This window comes from Lissotriton helveticus, chromosome 1_1, assembly GCF_964261635.1.
Source record: "Lissotriton helveticus chromosome 1_1, aLisHel1.1, whole genome shotgun sequence".
NCBI lineage: Eukaryota > Metazoa > Chordata > Amphibia > Caudata > Salamandridae > Lissotriton > Lissotriton helveticus.
In genome coordinates this window covers 48,375,579-48,393,374 of record NC_136057.1, presented here as the reverse complement: position 1 = coordinate 48,393,374, position 17,796 = coordinate 48,375,579, and the positions used below count along the sequence as shown (strand labels likewise).

Genomic DNA, 17,796 nt, shown 5'->3' with positions numbered 1-17,796 from the left:
GCATATCGCCATTGTCTAACCCAGGGTGGTGTGCAGTGCAAAAAAACGATGGATTTGGGCCCAGATCTTGGTGAATGTGTGACATTGATCCACATTCGGCCCATCACCTGTTTTGTTTGCAAATTCGCCATAAGTGCGCTGGGGATGCTCAGACGTGGGTCCCAGGCACTCCACACCACTGGAGTCAAGCTAGCCGGGCTGATGAGAGGTGTTACCTCGAAACCGGTCCGGTCCTCGGATGCTTGATTCCGTTCAAGCATCCGACAACTAGTCATTTTTAGGTGGACCATGCAAGATCTCTTGTATATACTTTAGTATATACTTATATATTAGTGGATACATATATGTACTTTGTGGGTTCTGGAGATCACCCCTAGGACTTGTCTGCTTCCGTTTTTTTCTGTTCAACTGCCTCTATTTAACTGTCTTAATAAAAATGGACCAGTAGAGGTCAATAAAATAGAAAAATTGCTTTCTGCTGAGGGACTTTCTGTTTTTAATATTTCTGGCAACTGCCTCTATTTAACTTTTTTGAAAGAAAATGACAAGCAGAAGTCAGTTAAATACCAGAATCACTTTAGGATTCTCTAGATTCCAGTCCATAGAAATTGTCTTCCACAAGCACCCGTAGACAATAATATTTTTTTCAAATCTTGTATTTTCAGTGATATGACCACCAAAGGCCCTGATTTTATATTAAAAACAGAGCTTTGGACTATACCATTTCCATTTGAAAGGCCCTTTTTTTCTCCATTTGTTCCCATACCTGGCGTGTCACGCAGTTTGGTGCTTACTTTCGCTCCATGTTAAAGAACAGTAGCTGTTTCAGCACCCAGGCTAATGTGCTGCATAGCTAAATACATATGAGGTCCCAAAGGCAAGACCGATGCATTGCAAATGCTTGTTAAGTTTACTGTTCATTGGTTGCTGTGCAAACTCAGCAATAGAAAAAGAAGCATTATTCTCACCTATATGTGCTTACTAAAAATTTACATTCTTGACATGACAGGTCAAAAAAATATTCTCTCAACACTTATATACAGATACATACACATTAGGCCTGGGCGGTGAACTCCGTGCTGTTCGTTGACTTTGGGGAGATTCCGCACTCCGCGGACTACTTGGAGGAATTAAAAACTTTTCCTTGCTCGCGCTCACCAATGTGAATTGGCGAGCGTGAGCAAGGAAAATCCAGCACTAGACCATCTCCAAGCCAGATTTCTCAAAGCAGGTGCTCGGGGATGGGCACTAGCACTCATTTTGATAAACTTTCCATTCGCGTTGAGGAAGCTGCCGCTCTAGTAGAACTTCTATTCAAGCAGCGGAAAGAAGCAGCACCCTCTTGCAGTGTGCGTGGTGCCGTTCACACTGATTTTACTGTGCGGGACAAATATGTGGTGCAAAAATATCACTATGTTTTATTACATGAATGTTGAGTCTCAGATGCTTGTACCTAGTACTTTTATGGCCTATGTAAGCAGAATAAAGTTTTATGTCTGGCTGATATGTCGTAAATGTGCCAACGCAGCTGTAACAATCTTGTGACCCGCTGGCTTGCTCTTGACAATAAACCAGTATCACAGCTTCAGCTGAGGCCCCCAATTCCTAGTCTCAACATTCACTTAGCACCCAGGGCGTCTCATCATTGCACACACATACATGCCACCATTACCACTTAGTACATTCCTGGAGACACACACGTCACTGCAGATCCAGGGCTTGCTACCAGCTCCAGCACATGGCCAAATGTGGGTGGAGACCTGGGAACGGGTGTCTGAGTGACCCCAGAGGAGCCTCGCACAAAGCCTCGCAACAGGCATCTGTCTGTCCCTTGCTTCATGGTCACTGATGACCATGGGTGGATCTTGTGGGGGACACACAGCGTTCCCCAGGATGCTTCACGACTCCATACACTAGTGCTGTTGCTTCGATATAATGGTTTGGAGGCAAGCCTTGTGCGCTCACAAAAGACACAGAGTCCAGAGTCACAAGACTATTTTAAACCAATCATTACGCTCAGTGAAGGAAAAGGTTCAAGGGTCAAAGGTGTTCCCAAAGCAATTACACTATTAAACGTCAAAAGTTGTCTTTGGAAACATCAACAGTGCAAATTGTACTTGTAACGCTTGCACTACTCTAATAAACACAGTGAAGGAGCGAACTACACACTGGAATGCCTCCCATCTGAGGGGCTGGTGGTGGAAGGGCTGCAGGGGCACGTACGTTCCTCCCCACCCTCTTCCGGGACAGAGTAATCACCAAGATAGAAAACAGACACTCTGAACTTACTGATGAGTTTGAAGTATCTCCCGTCTCATCACCACATGGAACAGGCAGGCAGATTGGTTTATTAGCAAAGATTTATTGCGTAAAATAAGACATTCTTGGCAAACAGCTCACTGCGACAGTGTCCTTTGTCTAGATGTCAATCTCACCCCTCACACTAGAACAGGACACAACTGACCTCACAAAACACATCACAGAATGAGATGAAATACTCCTTACAGTGTCTTTATCTGACAATCTGCTTTGTTTTGTATTGCATGTGAAAGTTCGTTTTTGGGTATTTAATTCTCACCAGAATAGCTGTCAAACTCCGGCCGACTTCTATCATATTGTTTGCTTTGCCCAGGCCTTGACCCATTCTGGTCCGAGGTGGAATCTGAGCTCACACAGACCTTGGGTCGGCAGGTTCCCCACAATCCCTTACGTCTTCTCCTGGGTGTATTTGATGGTTTGGACGGCTCAAGAGAGGACAAACATTTTCTGGGAACGGCGGTCGCTGTGGCTAAACGAGATATTGCAGTGGCCTGGGCCCAGCCCAACCCCCCTACCCTGCGAAAGTGGCACCAGGGAGTGGATTGCTGCGCGGCCCAGGAGGAACCCGTCTTTGAGACACATGTTTGTCCCGCGAGGTTTCTTAGAGTTTGAGGCAAATGGCTGAACCTACTGTTTTAAATTGCCAGTTTTGGCAGTACCATGTAACGGGGTGCTGCTTTCCAGCTTGGGTGGCTTGCATAAATACTCCTACCCACACATTTGGGTTTTTTACTGTCTGTTGGAGATGGAATTGGCTTTACTGTGTAAGATGTATGCTGTCTTTTTGTTTGTTTTTCAAAATGATAATAAAATTGATTAAAAAAAAAATAATTCTCACCAGAATAAACCATCTCAAAACATTATGAATTGTGTACCGGTCTCGGCAGTTGAAACTGCAGAATGATATGGTTGGTGCCACCTTTGTAAGTTGTTAGAATCTGGACAGCCATGAATCCTCTTTTGATCTCTCAGGCTGGATGGGTTGTACAGAATATTTACACAGCCGGTCTGAAGATACTGACAGGGAGTAGAAGTTCCTGCTTTAGTGATGAAAGGAGTTTACATTTTTTGTCCTCAAGTGGTTTTTGATTCCTATTTCTTCTCCTAGTTTCTTTTTCCCATGTGCTCAGGTCTTTCAATAATTTTTTGTTGAATCCCAGAAGTTATGTCTATCAGGATAGTTTATGATCCACACTTGGTAACATGTCCTCAACACTGCACACATTTCATGAGAGTCTGACAGGTTTAATTCGCAGTGAAGCAGCCTCTGTGAAGTTCGTGGCTTGGTGAAGGGACGTTAATGACGTTAAAGAAGCTACATTCTGTTTGGAGACGCTGCGAACGTTAGAGTTTGTCCTTTAACTCAAAACTTTTCTGACATTCAGAGGACAAGGAGGATCTCGCCCCGGAAGGATCGTTAGATGTCATAGGAGGTCTAACTTCAGCTGTAGATTCTTAGATGATGTAAAAGATCACATTTCTTTTTTTAAATGAAGGTTTTTGTGCAGTGCTTTGAGAAGGCTTCCTACTTGTATGTGTTATTTGATGCTGCTGAGCACCACCTTTTGTTTACAGCAGTTTCCATATCCTGTACAGCGTCATGGCCCTTGCCTGTGTGTTCTTTGATGGCGTACCAGGCGTGCCTTAAGATTAAAGCTCTTGCTCTTGATGAAGCATCTGTCCTGTGTGTATGCTTTGATGCCGTACAAGGGTCTCCTTCCGAGAAAACCTCTTCTCACACACAGTGCAGTGATAAGGCCTCTCTCCTGTGTGTATGCTTTGATGGCGTACAAGGGCTGTCTTAAGAGTAAAGCCCTTGGAACACACGTTGCAGTGATAAGGCCTCTCTCCTGTGTGTACGCTTTGATGCTGTACAAGGTACGCCTTCCGAGAAAACCTTTTGGAACACACAGTGCAGGGAAAAGGCCTCTCTCCTGTGTGAGTTCTTTGATGTAGTACAAGGTTTGTCTGATGAGCAAAGCACTTGGAACACACTGTGCAGTGATAAGGCCTCTCTCCTGTGTGAGTTCTTTGATGCCGTACAAGGGTCACCTTCTGAGAAAAGGGTTTGGAACACACAGTGCAGTGATAAGGCTTCTCTCCTGTGTGTACGCTTTGATGTTGTAGAAGATTTCCCTTCTGAGTAAAACTTTTCTCACGGATATTGCAGTGAAAGGGCCGCTCTCCTTTGTGAGTTTTTTCATGTGTTGCCTTATCAGCAAACCTCATTTCATGCTCAGTGTAGGGATACCGATCTGTGTGTGTTTGCTCGTGCAGTAAAAGACGCGTCTTTCCAGTAAATGTCTTCTTACACTCAACACAGGCATAAGCTCTTAGGCCGTTGCGTATTCTTTTCTGCCTTGCAAGTGGTGTTTTATTGTTAAAATTCTCCCTCTTCTGTATTCCTTGGTGTTTTCTTTCAGTCATTTTATAAGCAAAATTCTTCCGTCCTCCAGAAGCTTTACGTTTCTCTTTCCCATTCATACTTTCTGTCTGCGACTGCTGTGCTGCAGAATGAAATGAACACTGAGAATTATACATGGGAAATATTTCTTGAAAGAAATGCAAGGTTATAATATGAGAAAGGTGGACAGTAATATCCAGGAAGGAAGGAAAATGTTACTACCTGTAAACAATCATTTGCTGCGTGTAGGTCTACCGTTCACATGTAGTGAACGCTCGTAATCCCATACCAGAAAGGCATAATGCATCAGCGCGCAGACTCCAATTAAAATCATTGTGTTGTTTTCTCCATCGGAGTACAACTGCTTACATTGTAAAATCAAAACAATAAACTGCTTAATCTGAGCAACCTATATACTTTCCAACCATACAGCAAGTGGGTGATGCATGTGAGCCTGCAACATGACAAGCTGACAGTATTTGCAAGAGAGTAACATTTTCCATTTGCAGCAAGCTGTGGCACATCACAGGTTGTGCCATAACTTAAAAGAATCGGTAAGGTCCATAATGCCGCGGCCAGTCTCATTCTAGGGACACCACGCCACAAACATATGACCCAACACCTATGAAGCCTCCACTTGCTCCCCGTCAAGAAGAGGATCACCTTCAAACTCCTCACCCACACCTAGAAACACCTGAACAACATTGGACCTACATACCTCAATGACCGAGTATGATGTCCACGTACCCAAGAGGAACCTCTGCTCCACAGACCTCACCCTGGCAGAGGTCCCTGCATCCACAGAAACAGAACCGGCGGGAGAGCCTTCTCCTACATCGCAGCTAAATCCCGGAACAAGCTCTCGGTCTACATCAGACGCTCCCCGATCCTCCACATGTTCAGGAAGGACCTCAAGACCTGGCTTTTCGACTGACCCGGAGCTGCTCCGTCCACCTCCCAGCACCTTGAGAAGGATGCACAGAACCACATGTTTCTACTTTACAAATATCTACTAGAGGTATGTTGGGTAGAAAAGCCATGGTTGCATTTTTATCACACGTGGACTCAGACTGTAGTATTTCTATGTGGAGTCTCCGCTAGGCCTGGTGGGTAAATTCAGTTCCACTTGCGGCATTTGTGGAATTTGGGTAATTTCGCATTCCTCGGAGAAAGTGGAATTGCCAAAACTTCCGAGATCCGCGGCTTCGCAGAATTGTTTACTTGCTCACACTTTCAAAATGTGTGTTTGGAAGATATTCTCCCCCCGAGCATGGAAACAGCATTCGGGAACAGGGAAAAAGCATTGTGAATGAGCGGAAGAAGCCATTCCGCGTGTTCGCAGAATTCTGCGCGCTCACTGAGACTTTTTTCGCACAGCTTTGCGTAACACGACTACGCAAATTCCGCCCACCCCTAGTCTCTGCTTGTGTAGACAACCATATGCTAAACTGTGCCGGTGCAAAAAACAGTCTTTTTTTCATACATTTTCAATTCTGATAATGCAGAGCATGAGTGCATGTTTAACACTGGATGCATATTTAACTTTGTCTTTGTAAACTTGCAGGAACTGTTCATCTACTTATGGGGCATGTATTTTGCTAACTGGTTGAGGAAGTGACTGCTACTAGGTAGACAACTGTCCACATTAAGGTTTGCAGTGACGTAGTGGCTTAAAAGGTGGCCTTTTTACTCTTGATAAGACAACATTAAAATCTTAACTGGATGCCAGGGGTGCTCTGATGGGATAACTATTCTCAACTCTCCCATGAACATTTTCACAGGAGTTTTTTCAAAAGTATTCAAACGTTAGTGTAGGCTAGGCCAGCTTCTCTATGTATGTATGTATATGTTATTTCTATACTGCAAACCTAACCTAAAGCTAGGGCCAAAGATGAGCATAAATTATTTTTAAAGAAGGAAGTCCTCAACTCTTTCCTAAACGGGAGCAATGTTGGGCGGTCTTGATGGATGCAGGGATGTTGTTCCAGATCATGAGTTCATAGATGGAAAAGGCCTGCTAACTTGTTTTTTTTGTTACAGTTCTAAGTCTGCAGTCCGATGGAGTTCTCCAACCTCACATTTGTTGCACTTGAAAATAAGAGCTGAACTTAAGGACAATGAGAATGATGAACAAGTGATAAGAAAGAGGTAAAGGCTACAAAAGAGGAAATTTTAAAGGGAAAAGCAAGACTACTGTCCTGGAAGAGTCTTAAACTTAGTAAGATGATACGAATAAGTAAGGAGAGCAGTCAAAATTTGATTGACACAAAGACGACATCAACTTCTGACAGAAGAATCAAGATCAGAAGGTGACTCAGACGACTCTGCTAGCAACTACCTAGGAAGAAACCAACTTGTCAGACAAGGACGGACAATGGAATATCATAAAAAAGGAAAAACAAAAGCAAGAGGCACAAACAGAGGAAGAGAAAGACAGGCAAGAGCAAATGGAAGACAAAAAGATAACTCACCCCATAGGAAGAGAAAGGTGATAGAACAAGGCGGGATATGATTATTAAATCATCCCAACATTAACTGACAGTGGATGAACTAAATATCCAGAACCGTGGCTTATACTTCTGCCCCAGTAGGGACTTAGATTACAGTTCATGTAGAATTGACATATTTCCGTTTCTAAGATATTAACATAAAATCAGACCCAAGCCAATGAACATGAGAATAGGGAAGCCCAATTCAGAAAACATGACTTGTGTTCAAGAGACACTGATACTCCATGACATTGGCTGGTCTGGATAATGGAAATATATGTGCAACGAAAGAGCGGGAAGCGTTGCTTGGAAAGGAGGCCCAGATAGATCAGGGAAGCCTAACTCGCTTCAAAAAGCAAGCTACATATAACTCCTCCTTGCCTCATGATAATCTGGATGTCTTTAGTGACTTGGTCGCCAAAGACTTGTTCAAATAAATTGTTCACCAGTCAAGGCAAGAAGGGAAGAATCAGATCCGACTTGAGTAATGGACAAAAGGAGGCCATTAAGACATTACGTAATGACGACATAAGTACCAATGTCATCCGATAAGGGGCAAGAATGTGGTTTTAATGATTGTTTCCAATTATGAACAAAAGGCTTTTCAATAATTATTAAATACGGATTGTTGTGAAATGGGAATGGCAACATTTTCATTTGTGTAAAACACTACCCTCTACTCTACCATGCTTTTACCTTGTAACAAATGTATGCAAGAACAAGGGGGGCGTATAGTGCCCTCCAACAATAGCTCACTGAAAAGCACAGCAATAAACTAAAACCATTTATTGCTGATTCTTGTGGAGAGCCTCCCATCACATTGTATAGATAGAGAGAATTTTCTACAAAAGATATACACAGGAGACAATCATATTTGACAATTACCCAGGATGTGATCTTGCTAATTATGCATACAACATACGCAAGGTCTAAGAGCATAAGAACACGCTTTTTGCAATAGACCAATATCTCCATATGACTATACATGGATGCTTAGGACCATGACTTTTGACAAAATAACAATATTTTCACATTTAAAGATAGATATTACAGACAAATCTCAGGAACAGCAATGGGCACCTGCTCTCCCAGCTCTGCAAATGTATTTGTGGTCTGGTGGAAGGAACAGGTGTGTGGTGTAGTTCCCACTAATCCGTAGGACCTGCGCGTTTGTTGGACAACATAAACTTTGGATGAGGTGCCTAGACTGGTTCCGGGCACCTCCGCAGGATGAGTTGGCCTAGAGACCAGCTAGCTCACAGTGCCACCATAAGACTCCCTAACCTTACCAGGAAGCAAATGGTTTCTGGCAACCACTGAACGTGAGAGCCCTGACCCCTCAGGGATCTTGGAAACAGAACAGAACCTTTTGCTCAGTCACTCAAGCTTACTTGCTCTCAGAGAAATATACAGAGAATACACAGTGGGACGTTTTCAATTATTTATTGAACCAACGTTATTCTTGTATAGAATACATAAGCTGCAGAAATCTGTAGACCGAAGCAGCTGAAAGTGATTACAAGCACGTAAATAGTAGATATAGTTCTACCATGGTGCTAAAACCGTGTATATATGCAGGCATATGAGCAAGGCAGCAAAATAATATAATCCACATTTGTAAAGCGCACAATCACCCGTAAGGGTCTCTAGGCGCTGGGGGCTGTCGGGAAGATTAAGCAAGCTATTGTCCAGAGTCACATGGTGCTGGGCTAATCTGCCGCTGGTCCCTGGGATCGAACCGTGATCCCCAGATTCCGGAGGCAGTCGCCCTAGCCACGGCGTACTCCTACTACGCACTCCCTACTCTGCGTGTACCTAGAGTGTGTGTGGGTGTGCAGCCAAGAATCCCCACTAAGGGACATGACAGGAGAGAATGCAGGCCACAAATTGGTTACAAACTGAACACCCCCCACCGAGATGCCAGTCCGCTGCATAGTGAAGTCTCAGCCTGCACGGACCCTGGGTGTCAGCTGTAGCGCCACCTCTACTAATCTAATGGGATGCTCATTATTTATAATAGAAAGCATCTTGTGATGTACGTATAGATTAGACAATGTTATAGATATGTAGATAGCCCTGTCACTCCGTGAATGAAGATAGAGATGACATTTGTACATAGTGCGTCAAGAGGCCTTGTACATGGTGTTCGAGGCATCGTGATAATGTTGTACGAAGCTAGATGTGTAAACAAAGTAGTTTCAGAGAAACAAATCCAACATTGTCGTGCATGCAAATATGTGCAAAAGGTCACAGCAGAAATGATCCTGTAAAACATTGGACAATATATGAAATGAGCCACTTCGCTAAACGGGCCTAACCCGGGCACATTACGGGTGGTCTGGACATCACGAAATGAAAACATGACAAACCATACGCTGATTTGGATCGGGGATACAGATGACCTTTCCCTGCTGTGGGACGGAAGTAGGGAAATGTCTAAAAGATATATACAGAGACAGACAAAAACTGATCTCAACCGAAAATTCACTCATTAGATCAGAAATAAATCTATAAATGACCTGGCTAAGTCATCCTTATGTGGGACCAAGTTCAGAATATGAACTGATGATCAACCTCTTTTGAATGGTAATAATGTGTACACCAGCAGGCTACTGCCAGGTTGGTGAGGTTAAGTTTGAAACATCATTTTGAGAATGAACACACTGCAGGCGAGAGGGTCAAAAATACTGATTGCTTGCCTTGACTGCCCTGAGGGCAGGAAGATGTGGAACATGAGAAAAAAGAGAATGACTGCGAAGATGTGGAATGTATTGCAGCAAGTATTTGTTGGCCGGGTAAAGAGTGTGTGTGTGCGTGTTTGTGGGCAAAAGACATTGGATGAAGATTCTATTTTATTGAAAGTGATTCATTTCATGAGGAAAGAATAGCCAAAAGAAAAGCGATTTGTTGTGTGAACTGCAGACCGATGGCCAAGTTCATACTGTCAGAGGAGAGCCATGAAGGACATTTAGGTGTGATATCCAACAACAAACGACTGACAATGCAATACTGGTCGCCTGCCATGGACAGGGATGTGGTAAAATCCATTAGAGAGTTACCAGCTGTTTGTAAAATGATAAAAGGATGATATACAGTGTTCTGCTTATGACAGAAGTGGGTTTTCCTGACAGAGTGCAGGCCAATGAATGTAAAGATTTTTTAGGTCTGGTTCAGATGCTTGCTGTGCATCAGAAATTTGCCATTGTGCTTGTGGAGTACATGTCAAATTGGTTGAAAGTATGGTTTGTACATGGAAGTGAGGGTTTTCTGTGTGAATTGGTATCGGATAATGGTGTACAGTTTGTCTTGTTCGAAATGAAGCAGTATTTTGATGGAACTGGTATTAAGATAAATGTGCTAGTCGTCATCACCCACAGAGTAATGGCCAAGCAGAGAGGATGAACAGATTGGTCAATCAGGGTTTTTTCATGGCCCTTTTCAAAGTGGAAGATGCTGCAAGGGCTATGCTTTCAGCTTATCGCAACACACTGCACTGCACCATTTTGTGCAGAGAGACGGACATTTGCATGATTTGGTCCTTGTAATGTGCACTGAAATGTCTAAAGAGGGGCTGAGACACAATAGCTAAATAAAGAAGGAATAAAGATAAATTGGGCTTCAAAAGAAACATGTGATATTGTAAAGCTATTATTCGCACAAACATGATCACAGAACCAATAATATTATGCAATCATAGTACTCTGGAATTACTGAGGGAATCAGATGCCAAATCTCCACAGTAATTCCACATAACTCAGAGCAATCACCATTTACTTCACCCACCCTTCACCAGAGTTTCTTTAATCGCGGATATTGCTGACTTAAAGGGAGGAAAAAGTGAAGGAAATGTAATAGGAAACATTATGGAGACACAGCTGAGGCCTTATAATGGAGCCCATATTAGATAAAATAAACATAAGAAAATATATCTCCCAATCCTGTATACGGTAATACAACTAACCCAGCTTGATATTCAGAACACCTTGTACTGTGCACCTAACCCTACAGACCACACTTAATCTTGAAACTCCCTTGACCTTGTACGTTGTTCTACATGATGTAGTATGTTATAATACAACCGGCCCTCTCTGACCTGCAGGCCCCCCAGTTCTATTTGCAAGTACCTACACACTTCAGAAAAAAGACCACTTCTTATCGAAGGCTCTGGGTGAAGCGGGTCTTACCCTACCCATTCAACCACTACAGACCTGAATTACAGATCACTTGTCCTCTTCACACTGCCTTCCTTCCCTTCTAAGCGTCAGACCCTGACTGACCCAGAAATCCTCTTATATTCTGTGCACTCGAACATCACAAAGACCCAGCCCCATCAGTGCTTTAGTTTGCACTAGCAAAAAAAAAGGGCAATATTACACTCTGTGAATAACACCTCACTTTCATCTCACACTCAGGGGACGAGGAGTATTGCGGTGCTTGGATTGAAATCACAGATTCTGCCACATAATTCCTGAGCCCGGAATGGGGCGTCTCATGCACATATCAGAATTCAGTTCATTTTTCATGTGCAGAGTCCCAATTCTTAGCCTATCACATAACGGGAAGGAGAAACTCCTTTGCGAAAATAAAGGAGATACTAGGTACATGACCGCTTCTGGTGTACTCAAGGCCCCCACAAAGATGCCACTCCATAAAACTCAGATTATGCCCCCTGCAGGTCTTACTAAAAATATGGAAACATCAACTTTGGAAATCTTTTATGCTACATTCCCTCAGAACTGTACAAGTTACTCGACATTCTGCATGTTCATTCAGTACAAACCAAATACCTGGGATGGCTTTGGGCAGCAATCCATCTGCGTCTGTATTTCCTCTCTCCAGTGGGTCTCTAGCGATAGCTCCATCAGTATCAGCAGCATTCTGTGGCAGGAAGGATGAGGATCCAGATGGGCCCTGTGCATCAGCACATGTTGGTTGTAGGTCAGAGTTCTCATCTCGGTTCTCAGGGCCCAGTGGTTCTTGCTTGTAGTTCTGATCGTAGTCCTCAGGACTCAGTGGTTCTAGCTTATAGCCGCGATCTGGACTGACTGCCTCAAGGTGCATTGGTTCGGTCTTTAAGTTCTGATGTGGTTCATGTGCATCAGAGAGCACCTGCAGACATGTGTTGAGCTGCAGACTCTGGTCTTCTTGAAATGCTGGTTGTCTGCAGATGTTGTGCCGTTGATCCTCACCCTCAAACCACAACAACTCTTGCTTTAGGAGTTCACTTGTTCCCTCCCCATCTGATAGCACTGTTTGGCTGCAGTGGTTTCGCTGTGGCTCAAGTCCCTCATGAAACAGTGGCTGCAGGCAGACGTTCTGTTGTGGGCCCCAACTATCTGCATACAATGGTTCCTTCTTCACGTGCTCCTCTTGTTCCTGTTCAACTGGGAAAACTAGCTGTATGCACTGGTCCTGCTGTGGTTCCTGCCCATCATCAAACACTGGTGGAAGACGAAGGCTTGGCTCACCTGAGATGACTTGAACATCTGGAGGAGGGTACCTGGAGACAGTACCGTCCTGCCGTGGTCCAGGGGAAACCGGAGACAGAGGTTGGGGGCACTGGCTCTGCTGTGGTTCATGCCCATGAGGAGACGTAGGTTGAAGACACTGATTCGGCTGTGGATCACGACCAGGTGAAGATGTTGATTGAAGGCATGGGTTCACCTCCTTGGCCCTGACTGAAAGATTGATCGGAGGGGACCTGCTGAGAGGACAATCTCTAACCACCACGGGACCGGCCATCTCCAAAGACAAACCCCCATTTACAAGGTGATCTAGACCCTTTGCTATCCAGATTTGCTCCATAAGCCCAGCGACTCTTGACGGCACGTCCTCTAGGGTATTCTGCAATTTGTCCAGTTTGGCTTCTAACTGCTCCAGCATAGATAAAAGGATCATGTTAGGTGCGTTCCCCGATAGCGGTTCCATCTCACAGTCCCTCTGAGCATCAGTTTGGGATCTTGAAGAAGGCACATTATGGATAGGAGAAGAAGGGAGTGCAACTCTTACTGGTTCAGGTGAACACTGCACTTCTCCTTTTTGTCTTGGAACCCGCCTTTTCTCCATTCTGGAATTCCGATGTTCACGTCCTCAAGTGTCTGTGAAGGGGAAGAAAATAGAAAAGACAACACATTATCACAGGACAATTAGGTCAAAATACTCCTTCCTGTCTCATCACACGTTGGTTAAGCTTTAAGTAAAAATTATTCAGTCCAGCTAATGGCTCGAAAGAACTAAATTGTCTCAAGAGCTGGAGAGAATCTACCATGCTCAAGGTCAAGCCTGTCCTCGAGGACATCAGGAGTTACCCTGCTACACATCTAAACCCGCTCAGTGCTGCCCTTACGTGATATGGTGAGATTTCATGCAGGTCCGCTCTGCCCTGCCAGAGAGGACTCCCTATCCAGAGCTGATCTGTAAAGCTTCAAAATGTATCAGTATGACCTCATCAAACCTAACCCTATAATTTAACGGACTTATTATGTTTTTGTAATTCTTTATTAAAATTTGGCAAGCATTACCATAACAGATATTCTCTATGAAATTGAGCATTGAGGAATAATAGATTTAAAGTCCCAGATAAAAATACAAATGTGCTGGTCAGAAGCTACCTAGGCCACGTATTCTCTGCTGATGGGGTCTGCCCCAAAGATGAATCAATTAAAGCGATACAGGAAATACCTAGGCCCATAAAGAAAGAAGAGGCACTCACGTTTTTGGTGAGAAACATTCTATTCTCAGTTTGTACCTAATTTACTTGTGCCATGTGAGCCCTGCTGAGGAAGGGTGCAGACTACGTGTGGAGTAGGGAATACGAGAAGAATTTGCAGATATTATGGAGAGTCTTGTGAATGCTCATAGTCTACATAGTTTTGCCCCATTGCGTTGTTACGGATGCCAGAGACAAGGGCCCAGGAGTGGAACTGAAACAGCGGCATGATCGGAAAGCAAGTCATGATTGCCTTTGCATCTAGGGCTTTGCCGGAGGCTGAATGTAGACATTCCACTACTGAGAAGAAGGCCTTGGCCATGTTTTCGGCTCTCAAAATAAACATTCTTGTGGACTGTCGGAAACTGTAAGTAGAGAATGTTCGACCAGTCCAAACTGGACCCAATCTATGCTGCTGCTACAAGGCGCCTGCTTTCTAGTGTCAAATAAGAGGCAATCTCTTTCTGGCGTTTAATATGATACATGCACAATGACACGACTCACAGACCTTGCCAGACCGAGAAAGCACTGTTGATCTTTACTTTCAAGCTCTACACATTTTGAGCAAAGAGTGGAAGAGTGCCCATCTCCGAAGGCTAGTAGGCATCAAGCCATTAGTCATTATGACAATTAATAAGCAGAACGTTTGTCTTCTCAGCGTTTCACTTTAGTTTATTGCAACCCAGCCACTGCTATAGACAGGCAAGGTTTGGTGGAATGTGAGGTGAGGGGAGAGTTAACTGTCTAAACACAGCAAGATCTGGGTGTCGTCAGAACACATAAATGCTCTAACACCTTTCTCAAGTAAAGCTTCAGCAAGCGGGATTACATAGCTGGTGAACAAATGGGCCGAGATTGAGGACCCACGAGTCACTCTGAAATTGCATGCAATGTGTTGGACGAAAAGTTGCCCAATCTGGCGATACGTGTTCAGCCTGTAAAGAATGATATGAACCTCTTTAGGGCCTAGCACCCGATGCCCAAAGCCTCAACATGATTCCCCAAGATGGAGTACTCAACTGTGGACGACAGCAGAGAGATCTAACGAGAACAAAGCATTGGCTCCTGCTCCCATTTCAGCTCATCCATAATCGGTAGAGGCTCTGTCTTTGTATTGTGTGATGGCCTTCAATCATGCCCTAGTGTCCTTGAGAAAGTGGTTTTGCTACAAACCTTTACACCAGCTAAGAGCAAAAGAAAGTAACGATATTGGTAATAACTTTTTTTAAACCAAGGAATCTGCTCCTGGCTTCCAGAACAAGGGATTCGCTGTGGTGTCTTTAAGAGGGGCAGGAACCATACCATTAACAACTAAGTGGGGAGTAATGGCAGAGGTACTGGACCAACTTAGAGGTTCAGATGTTTGAAATTTGTTACAGGATTGACGTTGTTCAGCTAGCCAGATCAAGCCACCTCAAAAGGAAGTTGCAGAAGTCTCAGGGTATAAAGTGGAGAACTCCCTGTGTCAAATAATACTAGGTGCTGAAGTGGTCTCTACCAGGGGGAAGGTATGTGAATCAATCTCCCCATTAAGGTTTTAATTTTGTTGTGTCGCACAGTTGGTGCAACAGTGTGAGAGTGAATTATAAATTGAAAGTTTCTGTGAAGCCGACATACAAAGGGACACAGATGAGTTGGATGACAAGATGAAGTCATTGTAGGAGACGACAAACAAACAGATTCTCTGAGCAAGAGCAATAACCCCGCCACATAACTTAGTTGGGGAAAATAAATATAATATTTCAGTAAAGGAGGAGGACTTAGAGAAGAGGTCCTGAAGGAATAACATCAGGATCGAGGAGTATATATGCGCAAAGCAGAGGAAGACAAGTAAACATGTTAGAGAAATGTTGCATACAATCCTCAACCAGAGATAAAAAGGTTTGGGAATGACAAGGCTATGACACTATGAACGTTTGGAGACAGCTGCTTATCACCTCCCCTCCCCCCCTGGACTCACCTCCTCTCTACACCCTGGACTCACTTCCCCTCTCCACCCCCTGGACTCACCTCCCCTCCCCCCTGGACTCACCTCCCCTCTACACCCCTGGACTCACCTCCCCTCTACACCCCTGGACTCACCTCCCCTCTACACCCCTGGACTCACCTCCCCTCTACACCCCTGGACTCACCTCCTCTCTTCACCCCTGGACTCACCTCCTCTCTACACTCCTGGACTCACCTGCTCTTTACACCCCTGGACTCACCTCCTCTCTACACCCCTGGACTCACCTCCCCATCCCCCCTGGGCTCACCTCCTCTCTATACCCCTGGACTCACCTCCCCTCTACACCCCTGGACTCACCTCCCCTCTACACCCCTGGACTCACCTCCTCTCTAACCCCTGGACTCACCTCCCCTCTGTGCCCCTGGACTCACCTCCTCTCAACACCCCTGGACTCACCTCCACCTCCCACCTTTACTCACCCCCCCCTGGACTCACCTCCCCTCTTCACCCCTGGACTCACCTCCCCTCTTCACCCCTGGACTCACCTCCCCTCCCCCCCTGGACTCACCTCCCCTCTACACCCCTGGACTCACCTCCTCTCTTCACCCCTGGACTCACCTCCTCTCTACACCCCTGGACTCACCTCCCATCTACACCCCTGGACTCACCTCTTCTCTACAACCCTGGACTCACCTCCCCTCTACACCCCCGGACTCACCTCCTCTCTACACCGCTGGACTCACCTCCTCTACACCCCTGGACTCACCTCCTCTCTACACCCCTGGACTCACCTCCCCTCTACACCCCTGGACTCACCTCCCCTCTACACCCCTGGACTCACCTCCCCTCTACACCCCTGGACTCACCTCTTCTCTACAACCCTGGACTGACCTCTTCTCTACAACCCTGGACTCACCTCCCCTCTACACCCCCGGACTCACCTCCTCTCTACACCCCTGGAGTCACCTCCTCTCTACATCCCTGAACTCACCTCCCCACTCCCCCTGGACTCACCTCCCCTCTACACCCCTGGACTCACCTCCCCTCTAAACCCTTGGACTCACCTCCTCTCTACACCCCTGGACTCACCTCCTCTCTACACACTTGGACTCACCTCCCCCCCCCCTGGACTCACCTCCCCTCTACACCCCTGGACTCATGTCCCATCTATAGTTAAACATGCAAGTACATTTTTTAAGTGGTGGATATGTTAGTCAGTTATCTGGATTCGGAAGGATAGTAGAAGGATAGAGGAGGAAAAAAGGTTTGTGTTTATATAGCGCTTGGGGTGTTGAAGCACGCTACTCCGGAAGCCCATGAAGGCCTAGTGGTGAATTAATATGGTGAAATGTGAAAGTAATCTGAGTGGTGGATATTAGTCAGTTATTTGGAGTGAGGGGAAGAAAGGTTTGCATTCATATAGCACTTGTTACCCCTGATGGGTTTAACGCATTGGAGCCAGAACCATAACTGAACTTTTAACTGTGTCCCTGGGGACTCACATTAATACTAGACAAGGTGTGTCTTGGCTGTACAGCACTTCACAATTCACGCGAGTGTGGGTGTGGTCTTGGGTCCTCGGCCAATGATTAGCATTGTGCTGCTCTGATGTCAGCGCGCTCATTTGCCACCGGACTGTCTGGCCACTGTGATAGGCGCACGCCACGTCTTCATCGTGGTCGGCGCACGTCCAAGCAAGAAAAAAGAGCACACAAGCTTAATAGCAGCCCAAAAATGTGCCCCCTGCCAGGCATGGGTTTTTCCCGCACAATTGGAAATAATGTCGCCCAATCTGGCAACACTATATGTAACTCTTGAACAGATTCACTTCCGGGTGACCGGAGGCAGCTCCGCGCGGAGGATGTTTAAAGCCTCTTTGTTTTCTGAAAGTAACATTACACCGACACAGTCCTTCTTCCGGGTCAAT

The 17,796-nt window shown here is 45.2% G+C and overlaps 1 protein-coding gene across 2 annotated transcripts; it reads right to left on the bottom strand.

The window, feature by feature from the left end:
- Nucleotides 1-3,829: 3,829 nt before the first annotated feature.
- On the bottom strand, nt 3,830-13,278 carry LOC144767271 (uncharacterized). Of its 2 annotated transcripts, XM_078650789.1 has the most exons (3): nt 12,000-13,278; nt 4,372-4,826; nt 3,830-4,287 (listed from the first exon to the last, which is right to left on the bottom strand). In XM_078650789.1, the coding sequence occupies exons 1-3, from the start codon at nt 13,276-13,278 to the stop codon at nt 3,970-3,972; spliced, it is 2,052 nt and encodes a 683-aa protein (XP_078506915.1). In that variant the 3' UTR covers nt 3,830-3,969. The 2 variants fall into 2 exon arrangements, with proteins under 2 accessions (XP_078506915.1, XP_078506913.1); XM_078650787.1 differs by having other exon boundaries at nt 3,830-4,826.
- Nucleotides 13,279-17,796: the final 4,518 nt, after the last annotated feature.

Coding starts and splice junctions, on each gene's coding strand:
- LOC144767271 (XM_078650787.1), bottom strand. CDS start 13,278: ATGGAGAAAAGGCGGGTTCCAAGACAAAAAGGAGAAGTGCAGTGTTCA. Junction 4,827..11,999: donor GCTGCCCAAAGCCATCCCAG/GTATTTGGTTTG, acceptor TTCATTCTGCAG/CACAGCAGTCGCAGACAGAA.